Source organism: Mangifera indica, chromosome 4 (assembly GCF_011075055.1).
Source record: "Mangifera indica cultivar Alphonso chromosome 4, CATAS_Mindica_2.1, whole genome shotgun sequence".
In the NCBI taxonomy this organism is placed as follows: Eukaryota; Viridiplantae; Streptophyta; class Magnoliopsida; order Sapindales; family Anacardiaceae; genus Mangifera; species Mangifera indica.
This window is the reverse complement of record NC_058140.1, coordinates 4,053,497-4,071,728: the sequence shown is the minus strand read 5'-3', so window position 1 is coordinate 4,071,728 and position 18,232 is coordinate 4,053,497. Positions and strand designations below refer to the sequence as shown.

General features: G+C 30.9%; 1 protein-coding gene across 1 annotated transcript; it reads left to right on the top strand.

Moving 5' to 3' along the window:
• The first annotated feature begins 16,560 nt into the window (after positions 1 to 16,560).
• LOC123213674 lies at positions 16,561 to 17,989 on the top strand. The gene is made up of 3 exons (XM_044633141.1): positions 16,561 to 17,245; positions 17,323 to 17,756; positions 17,945 to 17,989. The coding sequence occupies exons 1-3, from the start codon at positions 16,561 to 16,563 to the stop codon at positions 17,987 to 17,989; spliced, it is 1,164 nt and encodes a 387-aa protein (XP_044489076.1).
• The last annotated feature ends 243 nt before the right edge of the window (positions 17,990 to 18,232 follow it).

Sequence of the window (18,232 nt, the reverse complement as noted above, 5' to 3'; positions counted from 1 at the left end):
AATGAAGAGAGAAGGTCGCCAACACAATATGGTTTGGGATTTGTGGGGTGTTACCATCCCCATGGAACCTTAGACCCCATACCTGGATCTTAAACAAGCTCGATCCACTCCCCATTTTTGGGGATTTTTACAAGGTGTCAATGAAACCCACCAATCACTAAGGGTGGAAGTCGTGTAAGAAGCCGTGTGAGACTCTTAGTCAGTTTTGTTGCAGTTATAATTATAGATGTAGATACAAGGGAAGAATAAGGGAACCTGAAAGCTTATCTCACGAGATTCGGTATTGGTCTCCAATTATAAGTTGATCACTTAGACGGTGGTGGAGAGGCAATGAGAATTATTCTGGGCTTTTTTGACGATGATATTGAATTTTCTGGATAATATTATAATGGAGCAGGTTTGGCCCCAAATAGGAAGTGATGAGATCCAAGATGGTGACCTTAATGAAAATAAGGCTAGTCTTATAAGTTTCTTTGATGTGAATTCAAATTTAGATTTTTTTTTTATTATTACAATTGTTTTTGTTATTACACTTATAAAAAAAAAAAGGTGAATTGGTAATTTAAAACTAAATTAACAGAAATTATTAATAGAATTAGATGGTGAGTGAGTATATAAATTTTTCAGAATTAATAGATAAAAATTTGTTAAGGGCCTAAATTTTGGGTGGGAATAGTCTTTTGGAAACAAATATACATAAGAATTTGTAATAACAAATATTAATTATCTAATAATTATTTATTTAAAGTTTTTAAAAGCTTTCCACAAATATATTAACATATATTTATAATTAATAAAACTATGTGTATAAATAATAAATACAAATTTGTATACAAACAACGATATGTTATTATATGATTAAATAATTTTGAATTATACTTAAAACAATACCTAATTATATAGTTATGTTTCATTATTTGTATACAAATTTATACTTATTATTTATATACATAATTATATAATTATAGATTTAATCATTTATGTGTAGCGTTTAATTTTATATTTAATACAGTTTCTATATATGGGTCCGCGGCCAATCTCAGGCTGAGCCCTTGGTCCCCTATGTATATATGTATTTTCAAATTTAAAATTGTACTTTATTACATTTCCTACACTTACCTCAATTTTATTAATTTTATCATTACCGTTGAATACTTTTAATTGAAATTTTTAACTGTAAAATGCAAACAATGCTTTAAACTTGAAAAATTAATTATAGTACTAGGTATGATTAATATAAGTTGTAACCGGCTAATACATGTGTGTTATTGATTTGGAGTTGAGTGATTTAAAAATACATTGCATAAAATACAAATTTCAAATCACAAGTAAATGAAATAATAATTGAAAAAAAAAGACCATCCAATTTATTGTCCTAGCTTCTCAAATAAGAATTGTTGTCATTTTTTATGGTTTTCAATTTAGTATTTTTTGTTTACGTTAAATGGTTTAGTGTTTATGGTTTATAATTCATGATTTATGATTTCTGGTTCACTTATAAGGGTTTAGGGTTTGGACTTTTTGTTTTTAAGTTTAAGGTTTAGAGTGTTGGGTTTTTATGATCTAAACTGTAATTGATATTGACAACGAAACAAGGTGAAAAATAAAAAGCAAGTTTTGGATTACAAACTAATGTTTGATGGACCCTTCAAATTAGAATATGCCCCAAATACATCCCAAACACTTCCATTACTCCCTATAATATAGTAAAACCTCTACTCACACACGAAAGCAACCCCAAACATACAACAATATGGAAACTTGTTTAAGGTGCAAAAAATTGTTAGATCACCAAGAATTGATGAATGAGGCGTGAAAGTTTTGAGAAAACTCATTTTCTCTAGCATTAGGTGGTTATAGTTTCACAAACTCTCTAATTATTGTGTTATATTATGTGGATTATGATAAATATATTTATTATAAAAGACAAATCATAACTCTAACTCAACTCTTTATAACTTGACCCATGAGTTAACCTAACTGTACATTTGGCCCAATCCCTTAATATATATTAACGGGCTTTAAATATCTTGAAAATTTATTCCAATGTATTAAAACATATTTTCAAAGACCTAAACTCACATATTTGATATATCACAGATATCTTAAGAGAATTTACCATATATGTAATTAGATCCAAATCTAACTTCTACAAATTACATTCTAACCCTTAAACAATTAAATTATTACTATTTGATCCCTAATGCATGATACATGAATTATACTAAGAAGTACTCATCCACATTCATTCCCAAAGTCTTTAATTTTGCTACTACATTCGTCGTCTCAAAAACATGTTTTCAACAAATTTCTTAAATTTTTTAGCATCATCAGTTTTAAGAAGAGTATATTTTGAGATATACAAATTTGAAAAATAAATGGTAATCACATATATACTAATTAGATCAATGATATGATTCGTTTCTTTCTTTTTTTCTTTTATTTGAATTAATTGTTTTGCTATATACAAACTTTCTAATTCATTTTTAATAAAAAAGAAATCTATCTGAGTGATTTTGTCTTTTTTTTTTTTAGGTAAATAAATTTTTGTTTTGGTAAGTAAATCTTGTCCATTTGATATATTCAATGTACACATCTATATAGTCTTTCCTTTCAAATGAACATTAATGACATGATTTGCAGATTCCTTTTTGCTTTTATTTGAATTTATTGTTTTGCCATATAAAATCTTTTAATTTATATAAAGCATTTAATTCGGTGAAAAATACAACATAGAAATAAAATATTTTCCCACATTTGGAGCTAGGTCCAGCTATCATAGTTGAAGAAATTTATGTCTAAATTGTTCTATATAAATCTGTGGATTATATGACAGTTCGCAGAAGTTATCCCTTTCATGCCTGTTATGTTCTAAGCACTCGTTCATTCATATTTCTTTTGTTTCGATTATAATGAAAGTTTATAGATACAAATGCTTTGAAATTTTTAATGTGCATTTCAGGAGTCCACGATTTGGTTGGCTAAGTTATCTTAAAACTTCGCACGTTAAAAACTTCAGATCATTCTCTTGTTGCATCCGAAAAGATCTTGGCACAGCATCAGTAATGGCATCATTTGTCTCCTCATTTTGTGCCTCTACTTGCTGGCACTTTACCACCTTGAAGTTGAGAAACATTGTTTCATCAGTGAGAAATTGTCTTTCGGCCTATAACAAATATATATGCTTGCATTAATGATCATATATTACAAAAATCAAAGGTTCACTACAATACGAAGCTCAATCTACTCTAGAACTGCTCTCTCCGTGGTTTTCATATTTGAAAAGATTTTGCAGATTGTCGTACGGTTCCTTCAAAAATGCTTTGACTGCTTCCTCCTGGGTTAAGACAGCCATTATTTCCCTTTCATGGTAGTCCTGGGAAATTTGAGACGTTAAGCGGCTTCTTTTCTTGCCTTCTGTCCCCTGTGACTAATATTTGCAATTAATATAACTTTTATTTTCTCTCTTCCGATGAAAAAACATTTTTGTTTATTGAATATGTATAAATATTACTCACCGAAGGCTCTGCTATATGTGTCTCTCGGGCAATCTTCTCCAACTGGCGGGGATATATTTCATACATAATGAAGTTTACAAACTCGACCGTCGATCGGAAAAACCCATTCGATTTCTCGTGCTTATAGTACTGCATGAAACATTAATTTCATTGTCTCACATGGAAAGGTTTAATATGAAAACATTTTCTGCGAGGGAAGTCTTCTCAAAACCTAATGCATGGATGCCTTCAGATAAGCTAGGAATGCCTATGTCAGAGTATCGAATTACTTACGATATCGAGTTTTCCATTTACTCGCTGTTTACATTGAAGCTTCCAGTTTTCAAGCCTATCAGCGAAAGTGAATGCCTGGTTGCATGCCATTTTTGGTTTCAGTTGGTCGAACAATGATGCAGGCAGAGGAAACTGTAGTAATTAACACAAAATTGTAAGAGTAAGACAATTGATAATTTTCTTTTATGAGTGTTATACAACTAATCAAGGAACAATGCTAATTACGTCATCAGCGTGACCAATAAGAAGTTGTGCAGGAAGAGTAAAAGATCTTTTGATTTCCCCTACCAGTTTTGCCTTGCTTTGTTTCTGTAGCGTAAGAATAAGTTAAACCAGGTTAACTTTGCTGGTTCTTACTCAACGTTAAAATGAAAAAAAAAAAAAAAAACTAAAGAAATTGTGGCAGAGAGAGCGAGGGAAGAAAAGTTACATTATTTGTGCCCTCAGTCTGTGCCACCACGGGCTGGCACTGTTTTTTGAGCTCCCCTACCGCTTGCTAGAAGAAATATGAAGATATCAAACCGTTACAATTCATACAACTTATCAACAGGAAAATGATAAGAGATTTTGGGATTAATAAAACTGATAAAATATTAAAATTAAAAAAATAAATTATATTTATAAAATAATAATTTATTTAATATAATAATTATTAGATCAATTACTATACTTTGAAGGGATGTTTGGTTTGAGTAATGTTTGATTACTAAAATAGAAAGATTACCTTGAAGATAGATTACTTAGAAGATTACTGGATATAAATGATTACTATGTTTGATAAAATTTGATAGGTATAAATAATTATTGTGTTTGGTTAAAGATAATAAAAGATTACTAGTAAATTATTTTACTTAAATGCCCTTGAATATAATTATTTTTAAATATTTTTTATATTATTTGTCATATTAATTAAAAATAAATTTATTTTTATCTCAAAAAATTAATAAATAATAATATAATTATAATAAACTCAAGATTACCCCAGTAATCTTTAAATATCTAAGGGACAAACCAAACAAGGGAATAAAAGATAGATTACCAAGGTAATCTTAAAATTCTTCAACCAAATGCACCCTGAGGGTTAATTTTCTGACCAAACTGAATGAGGTTTTGGTTAAAAAAAAGGAGAAGAGAGAGAAAGGAATAACTTACGACAAACATTTCTTTCAAATGCTTGGTAACTTGTCTTTGAAAATCTTCAACAAGGGGCTGGAGAGGATTGACCTCTTGCGGGGCCTCTGCGGCATTCTGAATCACGTCCATCCCAATGAACTTTAGCAAGTTTTTATCAAAGAAAAATGACGAGAGAAATCAATAGATATAAATTCAAGAAGAAACCGGACGGGTTGTTAAAAAAATGACACAAAATAGAATTACTATTATTCGTTTTGTCATTGTATGTAAATTGGAATACCAAGCAAGGTAGTTAGAAATTGAAAAATGAAAAACAAACTAAGGTGTAACCTTAAATTTATCTTTCCGATTGTATTATATATATACTTATTAACTCTTCTATATATAAAAAAAAAGGTATATAAATAGATAGATATAAATATTACATAGACAAATTATAACAACATAAATAATAAACAATTAATTGTCATATTTTATTATATTAAAAAAAGCTTTGTAATCGTAAAATAATTACAAATTTGAACGCTAAATAGTTAACGGTCAATTATCAACCTTCAACTATAATCTTTGTATTATATAAATGAATTTAGAGTAAGTAAACAAGGAAATGATATCTTTTAAGCTTAGTGTGATATCATTAAGATATGATGATTTCCTTGATTTTCTTATTTTAAATACTATCAATAAAACTATATACACATATATTTGAAGCATGCAATCTATATAGAGTGGATAAACAATGATCAATAACAATCTTTCAATTGTTTATATAAATAATATATAATTAATTATTATATTTTATCTTATTAAAAGATCATAAATTGCATTCTTCTTGAAAACTATTGTCGTGATTTTCTTGATTATGCATTTGATTTACTCATAAAAATGGTTTTTTATACCATATTGAAACAATAGGAAAAAGAAATGCATTCATGTTGAAAATTATTGCAAGATTATATGTAGAGAAAGCAATACATTTATTATATTTTCCATTATGTCATGTCCTTCAAGTGTTCATACCTCGAGAAAAACATATAAATCCATCACTGGTAGTTCAAAGACATTTTGATGTGTTTGCAACTGATACAAATTAATATACTGTTAGTAAGTGCCAAACATAAATAAATATATACTAAAAAAATCATAAAAGTAATAAGAACTAACTGAAGAAAAAACTTGAATAACAATAGTTAAAGTCAGTGCAAATATCAATTATCTAAACTTATGTTCACTAAAATTATATAAAGATCAGTATGGAAGATGATTATTTAGTTTTATAATAATACTCAAAGTAAGTACGGTAACTATTGAACTGCACAAGATTACTTGGACACATTAAGTCTTAAAGATAGTAAACTTATTTTTGTTAGTCATTAATATAATAAATAGATCTGATTAATTTACAACCATAATTAAGAGTTTCCTTTTCATAGCAGATCTTGAAACTCCAAGATCTATAAATATGATTTATATATTTTTGCTACCAAGTATTATATATATTTTATCCTCTTTGATCATATTTAAAATGTTTTATATATAGATAAAGATTATTCAAACTGAAAATTGACTCTGTATTTTTTTTTTAAATATGATTAGATTTGTGATAGTAGATAAATTTATAGGGAGCATCAATATGAGTAATATATAGTGTCAGACTAAGAATCAAAACTACCAGTAGCCCTCGCATAACAAAAGACAAACATGCAGTAAGATATTTATTTAAACAAATACAAGATTTATGGCCTCAAGTTGCCAACTCTTTGATGGTTTGAGAGTATCTTAAATTTTAAAACAAGAAGAAACTAAACCATACCCTGCTCGCATCTAAGCTGTTGGCAAAGTTGTCACAATCCAACTCCTTGAGGATCCCCATTTTTAATTATCTATTAACCCTAGACTGAGAGAGAGAGAGAGTACATAGAGAGAGAAACTGAGAAAGAAGAGTTACAATGAAACAGACCAGAGGGAGAGACCAGTCTCTTATATTGCTTGCAAGGCTACCAACCCACAAGCATATTTGCAAAGTAAACTTGGTGTTGGCCGCGGACAGCAATGAATAATTAGCAAGTATTTCATCTATGGAAATATTGTAAATCTTACCTCTTAATTATTCATTTTATATCATAAACGAATTTATCTTTTATTTTTCTATTCTATTTTTTAAACTATCATCATAATTCAAAAAATATCTTTAATTAACAGTTTTAGCAGACCAATACATAATCACAATTTACGTCTCTTTAATTTATTTAGAATTTATTGTCAATTCTACACTTAGATTTAATTTTTGATATGTCAAATATTACTAGAAAAGAAAAATAAATTCATGTTTATGGTATTAAATTTTGAATATGATATTTTTAATAGCATTATAAAAAAAATGTTACATGCACTTTATCTAAATTTCCGAGTTACTCACTATGAACAATTACTTATTATTGTGTTAGAGAAAATTTGGAAATTCTAACTTGTCCGAAAAACTCTTGTTCTTATTCATTGTTCTTTATTAGTTGTTTCAACTTATTTAAGGTTCTCCCTTTATATTTGGGAGTTAAATTTTACATAGATACACATATGGTTTCATGTAATTAGTCTAACAATAATTTACAGCATATTGAACACCTCTTACATCTTTAAATTATCGCTTACACCCCATTTAAATTTTAGGGCATGTCCAATGTTTGGAGGAATAAAAAATTGAATCAAAACCAACCGGTTAGGTTTAAGGTAAAATCTTGTTCTAGTCAGTTCTAGTTTTGGTACTTAAATTTTAGGAATAGGCTGATTTTGGTTTCTGTTTTTTTAACAAAATACTCAGACATGCTCACCCTTAGGTACATAATATCTTATGTCACTGTTACATGATTATCAATTGAGCTATTTTAGTTTCTTCAATTAAATTTGATTTCAAAATCATCATTTTGTTTTAATATTGTATACTTTTAGAGGAGAGATGATGATGGTTTAAATGTTTTGTTTAAAGGAATACCTTCTATTTTTGATTCCTCTATGGAAGAAGAATAAATGTCTAATGCTAAAGAACAACCCACCAAGAAGAAATGCAAGAAGCATAAGTCAATGGAATAAGGGCTAGGAGGTGAGAGTGAAGGTGATTTAGAAGTTGGGGCATGATCAATGTTAGGAGGAATCAAACTTGAATCAAAACCAACTAGGTAGGTTTCAAGTAATAACTTTAGTCTAGTCAGTTGTGGTTTCGATTCCTAAATTTTAGGAACTAGTTAATTCTGAATCCTACTTTTTTAATAGGATACTTAGATATGCTCACGCCTAAATATATATTATACTATGTCATTATTACAATATTATCAAATAAGTTGTTTTAGTTTACATGATTCGATTTGATTATGAAATCACCATATTCTTTTAAGAATACATACCTTTGATGATTTAAAAAAAAGAACATAGAGCATTGTGCGGATTGATCTAACTTAGGTTAAATTAGCGCTAAGTTGGATTAAGCTTAATTTAATGTTTGACTCAAATCAGTTGAACTCAAGCTAGGGTAACTACAGTTGAAACTCTTGTAGATTCATCTTTCTAGCAACTTTTTATCTTTTACGGCTACTCTTAATTTTTGTTGACGACTTTTCTTTTCATTATTGCTTCTTATCCAATTATTTCTCTTTTTCTTCCCTAGGCATTCTCTGTCAAACACGTTGTTAGCTTGAGCAAGATCCTATCAAGCTTGAGTTGACCCCATTTGAGCTTGTTCAGCTTGGATCCATCCCATGGTGTAATATATGTACCTGCATGTGAAAATTATCATCCTTTCCAATATTAAACAAATATATAAGCATATGACAAATTGTAATACCCTCAGGTATGTTTCAAGGGCAATTACATCTTTTGACCCTGTTTCGAGAATATATATATATATATATATATATATATATATATATATATATTCGCATGTATGTGTGTGTTTTTATTTATATATGTATATATATATAACTCTCTAGATATATATATATAAAGAAATAAAAAAAAAGAAAAAGAAAAAGAAAAGGAAAAAGAAAAATAAAAGGAAAAAGAGAAAGAGAAAGAGATAAAGATGTATATAAAGAGAAAGGAAGAAGACAAAACAAAAGAATCTTCAAGACTTTTCCCTCTTCTTTTCGTCCATTCCAGCAGCCACCATTCTCCATGCTAATTGCTTTTGTTTTGTGAAGATAAAAGAAGAACTTGAAGGGGTTTTAGAAGACAAAATAAGAAAAGGAAACAAAGAAGCACTTTGGAAGCCTTGGTAACCAAAAGATCTCTTCCTTTTCCCTTTACCCATGTTTATATATGTATTGGATGCATGTTATATAAATATGTTAGTATGTTTTGGTGTTGATTTAAGGTGATTTTGGTGATAAAGGAAGCAAGACAAGGAAAAGGAAGCCAACTTGCAAAAAATTGGCTTTAAATAAAGTAAGAGGTATCATCCTTGATATGTTACATGTTTTAGGTTTTTGGTTCCTTGGACCTAAGTTATAGATGATGATTTTGAAGTTGAGAAATGTTGTTTTGCCATTTGGGATATCTATGTGTGTGATTTTGTTCATGGCAGAGAGTTGCATAATATTTACAGTTTTATCACTGATTTTGTCCCATGTTTTGACTGTCTTTTCTGATGAATCATGAGTGCTATTATAGCTTTTTGGAAAGCTCTTTGAATCCTCTTTCCACTGATATATAGCTTGTATGAATTAGAGATCATTTTGACTGTTAAATCTTGTATAAACCAAAAGGACTGCTTTATCAAATAAACATGGGAGAGTTTTTGCCATTGATTTCATCTCACGTTTTGACTGCCTTATCTGAGGAATTATGCATGCTATTATAGCTTGTTGGAAATATCTTTGAATCCTCTTTCTAATGATATATAGTTTGTATGAATTAGAGATAATTGGGACTATTAAATATTGTATAAAACAAAAAGGACTATTTTACCAAATAAACAGTGAAGACAGTTTTTGCCATTGATTTCATTCCATGTTTTGGCTGCCTTATCTATTGAATTATGAGTGCTATTATAGCTTGTTGGAAAGATCTTTGAATCCTCTTTCCAATGATATATAACTTGTATGAATTAGAAACCGTTTGGGCTGTTAAATTATATGAAAAAAAAGGCTGTCTTGCCAAATGACTGTTCTGTGAACAGTATTTCGTAGTTTTTGGAAAGAAAGAAAAAGAGAAAAAGGAAAGGAAGAAAGAAAGAAAAGAAAGGAAAGGAAGAAAGAAAGAAAAGAAAGGAAAGGAAAGGAAAGAAAGAAGAGAAAAAGAAAAGAAGAAGAAAAGAAAGAAAAACAAGAAAAGGAATTTGGTGCTCAAGATTCAAGGGTCATCCTAAGAGTATGGTCTGGTGAGTTATGAATAGATTTAGATAGAAGCAAAATTAGTAAGATATAAAACACGCATGCATGCTATGAACTATGAAGGGGCACTTTACACTACACTGCTTGCAGTAAGACACGTCCGTAGTAGGACATAGACCCACAGTAGAGTCCGTTCGCAATAGAGCATGCTCGTAATAGAGCTTAATTTAGATTCAGAAATGGTGTAGTAAGAGAAAAGAAGAGAGCTCGAGCTTAGAAAAGTGTCAAATCCCTATAATCAGCTTCCAGAAAGTATCAAATAGACACCAGATAGGACAAAGTATGACCCAAATAGTAAAACATGAACTAGATTATCCCCTCGAGTTTTTATGGGGGTTATGACTGAGGTTGAATCCTAAGAGTGAGTTAGAACAGGAAAAAAGACAGTTTACTTAATTCTTTCCCCTTACTGAGTGTTCTTATCTCTCAATTCCTTTTCTTTCCTGATTGTAGGTACAGGTGATCGAGGTAGCTGCGAGGCAGGGTCAGGTCAACGAAGATAGATCCGGCTGGAACAGGTTATCTCTGATTTATATTACATGCATACAGTGACATGTTCTTATCGAATTTTGACCTTTTTGAGATGATTGTACAGTTGTATATGATTACTCTCTGTTTTAAGATGCTTTCAGATGAGTTTTCATATGAGTATATACATCTTTTATTCATTTCCATATTTTCAGTTTTCTTGGAATACTTTCTAAACACTTTTAGTGATGTGTTTATTTTAAAGTATTTTAAAAGAAAAAAATAAACATTCCGGATATTAATTCGTAACATTTCTCTTTTGGTAGGTAGTACTTATAGGGAGAGGTGTTACACAAATACTTTTGTTTTTCATTTTTTCTATTTTTATACTTTCTTTGATTTTTTACTAAAATTTGAATTGGAGGATTAAAAATAATATAATAATTATAATTTTGTAAAGGGTAAAATGGGTATTACATATTATCGTTGGGGAAAAAGTGTTTGTATAGATATTTTTATCAAAATTGGTATTATCACGATTTTAAATATTTGTGTGTAGTTTAATTAAGCAAAATCTCACGGATGAAAATTAAATTTCTTGTTGTATGCAGAAGAAAGAGAAATTTATTTTGATTTGTCAACTTATGCAACGAGACCAAGGTTGGTTCGTATTGGAGAGGTTTTTGCACAGATTAATTGATTATAGGTTTAATAGGTTTCCATAATTTTAAATTAAAAAACTAAAACCCTGAATTAGAATGCTGGGTTTTCTTACCATATATACAAGATTTCTCGCTAAAATGAAATCCTTGTTGGGTTGGCTTGTCCATTCACCATATGCCGTGCGTATGCATTAATTGGGTTGCTTAACTCGTTCTTTCCATTTAAACTAACATTAATGGCATGATTTGTTTGTTTCTTTTTTCCTTTATTTGAATTTATTGTTTTGCTATATACAAACTTTCTAATTCTTTTTAAAACATTTTATTTGTTTTTTGAAAAATTTAATTTATTACAGAGAATCAATAGGATTTTCATAAATTAAACAAAAAAGGCATACCATACCATTTATAAATTTCTTCATAAAAAGGAAATCTAATTGGGTGGTCTATATTAATTGTACACAAATTAATTTTGTTGGCCAAGTCTAGTCTTTCCTTTTAAATGAACGTTAATGGCATGGTTTGTATATTTCCTTTTTCTATTTCTTGAATTTATTGTTTTGCTATATGCAAACTTTTTAATTATCTGTAGGCATTTTACTTGGTGAACATGTGACACAGAAATTTAACTTGGTGAACATGTGTATATATGTTATCCATGGAATGAACTTCGGTTGATGGATTTTGTTGAATCCCTTGATGAATCTCTTGATCTGGTTGTGAATGTTGCTCATAATTATCTCGAAATTCATTTTGCTGTAAAACCACTTCAAGAAAAAACAGAGACTTTTTGCGAGACTTACATAGCTACATCATCATTCGGATATCATTATCATCTTTCAATAAATGAGACAAATCGCTAAACTTGGTTGGATTTGACATATAAATTTTAATTTCATTAAAACTTTAATTGATACTTAAACGAGAACATACTCCTTTCATAAGTCATTCGTAATTGATTCTTCTGTTGGCCAAAAATAATTTCTAAAATCCACCGATATATTTGACGTTATTACCCTCTTCGTTGTGACATTCTCCACCAAATCCAAGCATAAATATCACTCCTACCATTTTTTCTGATGGATGGATTCAAGAAGAAAACTATGAGATTGGAGTTATAATGCAGATTTGGATTTTTAAAAATAAGTGAAGAAAGAAAGAGATCTTTGTGAAATAACAATAAGGATTTTTTTATGGAAGAAGTAAATAATCGTAGTTTTATTAATATTGCAGTAAATACTTTTATCTGCCGCAAATCTACCCTATTTAAAAATTAATGAAGAATTGAATTCTCTTCTTATTAAAATTAATCATTAAATTCTTTTAAATTTTCTTAATAAAGGGTTTTCATTAAAGATGATAAGTTGTGCATGCATGCACATGTCCACACATTAGGGTTTTCAATCACCCCGCAATGCTTACTGCACCGTTTCAGAAACTGTCGCACCCTTTCAGAAATTTCTGTAGCCTTTCAACAAATTCCCGCACCCTTTCGACACTTGTTGCACCTTTTCAGAAATTTCCGCACCCTTTCGACAATTCCCGCATCCTTTCGACACTTGTCGCACCGTTTCTACAATTGTCGTACCCTTTCAGAAACTGCTGCACCCTTTTCGCAATTACCGCACCTTCCACGCACCCTTTCCACCCTTTCAGAAACTTGCCGCACTCTTTCAGAAATTCCCACACCCCTTTCTAGATTCCCGCAACCACACCCTTTTCCATTCCAAGGTTTCCACACCCCTTTCTAAATTATCGACCATTTTCGCACTTTTTCTCAAATTTCCGCACCTCTTAAAGCACCTATTCCCTTCCCGCGCCGCTTTCCAAATTCCCAGATCTCTTCACTGCAACCTCTTTGAAAAGAAAATGCACAATTTCAAGAAAAATATACCATTTTTTATATATCTATTATTTTCGGTATATAAAAATCAATTATTTTATAAAATTTTAATCTGTTTTTTAATTTATAAATTTTATTCATTACAAATAATTTAAAGAAAAACATATTATAAATTTTATTCATTACACATAATTTAATCTGAATGCTTTTTGTGAAAGTTAATCAATTAATCGGCGAAAGGTAAGCGTTGCGTTTGAGAAATTAGACGAGGGGTATTTTTGGAATGAAAACAACGGTTTGCTTAAAAAGGTAAAACACAATAATTATTGTCGAAAAAGGTTTTGGGGAGACTAGTGCTGCCTATTTTAATTAATATCCCAAACTTTGGGTGAGGATAGTCTTTTGGCCAAAAATCAAACAAGATGATTATAACGATGATAAATTTAGAAAAAAATATATATTATTTTTCATTACTCGGAAACAAACATACCTAAGAATTTGTAATAACAAAATCATCTAATAATTAATTATTTAAAGTTTTTAAAAACTTTTCTTAAATATATTATCGCATATTTATAATTAATAAAATTATGTATATAAATAGTGAATACAAATTTGTATACAAATAATAATATATTATCATGAGAATTCTATTACAAATTAATCATACAATATCATTATTATAACAGAAATCAAAATAAAAATCAAACCACACATATCTCAAACAATATTATTAAGAATTATATAAGCGTATAACAATGCACGTATACAAACAATATTTCTAAATATTATAAGTTAGCATAAAATATTATTAAATATTAAAAACGAAACTACCATCTGCTTTTTAAACACATTGAAAATAGTAAATAATATTGTATTGAAAACAATAAATAATTTTGCATTAAAATCGGTAAATAATATTGTTTGGAACCGCGGTTGGGCAATCACAAATTGGTAACGCTATAATGAATTAAATAATAGTTTAAATTTATAATACAGAATGCTTGGGAATGTATATTAAGCAGACTGCATTCTAACAAGTTTTTCTTAAATATTAGTTGGCAGCTTATTAGTTTAAATAATACTTGTTCACTGTGAAGAATTGTTGCACTTGATAAAGAAGGAACGTCAGTCACAGCAGAGGCTTGAACCTGCGCAACCATAGCAAACGGCCTCTTTCTGTAATTTGTCCTCATCAACCATCGTCAAGCATCGTCGGCAACTGGCGTCAAGAGTCGTCAGTAGCAGGAACAGCGCGCATTAAAAGGGCTGGAAAAGTCTGCATTTTTGTTTTTGTTTTTTTTAATTTATATTTAAAAAATCGGGTAATTAATTAAAATAGGCAAAAAATTTTTCGTTTATACGTTTTTAGGCCAGTGAACAACTGTTTTACCAAAATAAGCAAACCAATATTTTTTTTCCACTAATACCCCTTTCTCATTTCACATAACTAATCAATTTGCGCAGCTTTCATCTTATTTCACCGTCGTCTTCTCTCTCAACGTTATTCTTCTATCAACACTTCAACGACAACAAATTTTATGTATGCTCTCTGTCGCATTCATCATTATCATATATCAAGTAAGTTTTTTTTGCATTTCCTTTATATAAATAATATCTGTATCCAGAAAACTGTCAAACTCAAATATAAAGTTTAAAACTGTAATCAACACCTCTTAACTGCTGAAATCTTTTTATAAATATTCAGATTTATGCATTTTATAGTTTTATTAGCCAGATCTAAGAAAAAACGGAAATCGCAGTTCATGCCTGGTTAATTGCGTGGTATGCGGTTTGCGTGGTTTGTGCGCTACGCGGATTGTGCGGTATTCGTTTGCGCGGTTTGCGCTCTGCGTGTTTTGCGTTTTGCGTTTTGCATGTCTGCTCATCTCTTTTACAATTTCTTTGATGCAGAAATATGGGTATAATATATTTGCTTGGATATGTTGGACATTGGGTTAACCGAGGTGATAATAGTTTGAAATACGTTGGTGGAGTTGAAACATTTGTATCAGTTAGTAAAAAAATAAATTTTGGTGGATTCGTAGAAACAGTATGTTCTCGGTTAGGCATTAACCAAAGTTGCAATAGCGTAAAAATTTATATGCAAAATCCGACCACTTATAGTGATTTACCGTATTTGTTGAAGGATGATTTTGATATACGGATTATGATGAGATTATCAAAGACACATAAAAGGGATCTATTATTTTTTACAGTGTTTACAAGGCCTACAGAAGTCATAACCAATATGCAACAACAGCGAACTAAACCTATGGATGATGCGATTAACTCTGTGGATAATATATATTCTGAGACACAGCCAGAAGGTATGCCTGAGGGTGATGGGGTTGAGGTTATGATACATGATGAAATAAGAAGGCAGCAAGGCCCTTTACGGGATACAACAGATAGATGTGATGAGATGGGTACTATTCTGACAGAAAATTTTCAATCAGATGAGGAAGAAAACGGTAATTATAATGATTGGGATAACGGAAGTGGTCATGATAATGGTGGTGATGAGGAATGTGATGATGCCGGTGATGATAATGATGAAAACAGAGGTCATAATGGGAGTGGTCATGAAGCAGGAATTGGTCCAAGTAGATTAGCTGAGGAAAGTTTGTTTCATAACACTTCAACAATGCATGACCAACCTATTCCTTTGAACGTAGAAGTTACAAATCCTTTTTTCGGTGGTCCAAATCCTTACAAGGATATAGAAAACGAAGGTATTACATTACATTCAGTTCCACCACGAGATGGGAGAATCAAAGTAAATGATCAGTTCACATCTAAACAGGTGTTGAAAGATACGATGTATAGGGATGCCTTAGAAAAAAGGCTATCAGATCAATGTGGCTAGTTCGAACAAAAAAAGATGGGATATCAAATGTGCACATCCTCAATGTAAATGGAAGGCAAGGAGAGTTAAATTACATAACACAGATGTTTTTGTATTACGAAAGTTAGAAACTCACACATGTCCTCGGGATGTGATAATGCCTCACCACAGGCAAGCAGGTAAACAGACACTTGGAAAAATATTGCAATCTGTGTTTACTGCTTCTAATCGAATCTATAGGCCAAAAGACATTATAACGGATGTTGCAGATAGATACAAAATAGATATCTCCTATACTCAAGTTTGGCGTGCTAAGAATTAGGCGTTGAATGAGATTAGAGGTTCTCCTGAAGAGTCGTTCAGACAATTACCTGTATATTGTTACAATTTGGAACAAAAAAACCCTGGCACCATTACACACATTGACACTGATATGGATAATCGGTTTCGTTTTATCTTTACGGCCTTAGGTTGCTCAATTAGAGCATTTCGAGAATATTGTCGTCCTGTTATTTGTATTGATGGAGCTTTTTTAAAAGGACGTTATTGGGGTACACTGTTTGTTGCTGTGGGTAAAGATGGAAACAACCAAATTTATCCTTTGGCTTTTAGTATGGGGGGAAAGGAAGAAACAATGACTTGGACCCCTTTTCTGAGAGCGTTACATGGGTGTATAAGTGATATTCCAGATTTGGCCATCATTTCGGATAGACATCATGCTATCATTCACTCCGTGCGAGAAGTATTTCCAAATGCACACCACGGTTGGTGTAACCATCATATAAAAGGTAATATGCGAAGCAAGTATAAACAAACAAAGCATATAGATGGGTTGTTTTGGCGAGCAGCGAAAGCTTATCGAATACCAGATTTTGAGGATGCAATGCGAATTATTAATGAAGAAAATCCTTCAACAGGTGCATATTTACAGGGTATAGACTATAGACGTTGGGCCCGTGCTTATGTCCCAGGTATTCGATATAATATAATGACAACAAATATTGCTGAATCGTTTAATGCCTTAGCACGACACGCACGAAAATTACCGGTTATGATGCTACTTGAGTTTTTGCGTTCCACCATTCAGAAATGGTTTTACTCTCGGCGCACTATGTCAGGTTTGTATAATTTTTTACTATTTTTGTTCATGATGATTGAATGTACACTTATAATATATATTTTTGTAATCATGCAGAGGCTTCTACAAATAAACTCAGTCCGTGGGCTGAGGAGAAAATAGCAGGTGATATCCTAAAATCAGCTAACATGGTTGTCAAACCAATAAATATGCACCGATATGAAGTCCACGGTGTGGCCCAATCGATCGTTATAGTGGATCTATGTGTGCAGGAGTGTAGCTGTAAGAAATTTCAATTGTCACATATTCCGTGTACACACGTTGTAGCCGTGGCCAGGTTTCAGAATCTTTTTGATTGTTATCAATGGGTTAGTAAATATTATTCAACCGAATATTGGCAAGCAGTATATAGAGAGAGTGTTGAACCACTAGGAGATCCTTCTGAATGGTTACGTCCGGAGAATCTTCCCACGATCCAGCCACCTCTAATGCAGAATCGACGTTCAGGTCGACCATCGGAACAAAGAAGGAGACCATCGCAGGGGGAGGAAGTATGTCAACCTGTTTGTAGTCGGTGTCGCCAGCGTGGGCATACTAGACTTACTTGTACGAACCCTTTATAAAAGGCAAGACGAGATATCTAATTGCTTGTACGTCCAGGTATCAAATTGCTATATATTACATTTGCATTTCGGGTTTTATTTTTTTTACAATAATGTTTTGTATTGTTCTATTGCAGATGTTTAGGATGTGCAATTTGAGGAGAATAGACAGTACAGTGTAAATCTCCAAATGTTTGGAACTATGGGAAATTATTTTTTTTGTTTGAAATATTCACTTTGTCCATTAAACTGTAATGTTATTTTTTGTCAGAAATTTCAATGGATGGTTTTTATTTATATATTAAACTATAATGTTCTCTCTGATTGTATTAATAGATGGTAATTTTTGTTCTGTTCTCTCTGATTGTATTAATAGATTGTAATTTTTGTGACTGTGAAGTGCATTATTGCTTAAATTAAGGGAT

Bases quoted from the DNA above. Each gene is read 5' to 3' on its own strand.
- LOC123213674 (XM_044633141.1), top strand. From the start codon at position 16,561: ATGGATAATCGGTTTCGTTTTATCTTTACGGCCTTAGGTTGCTCAATT. The intron at 17,246-17,322 runs GTTTGTATAATT...GTAATCATGCAG, and splicing joins CTCTCGGCGCACTATGTCAG to AGGCTTCTACAAATAAACTC. The intron at 17,757-17,944 runs GTATGTCAACCT...GTTCTATTGCAG, and splicing joins GACCATCGCAGGGGGAGGAA to ATGTTTAGGATGTGCAATTT.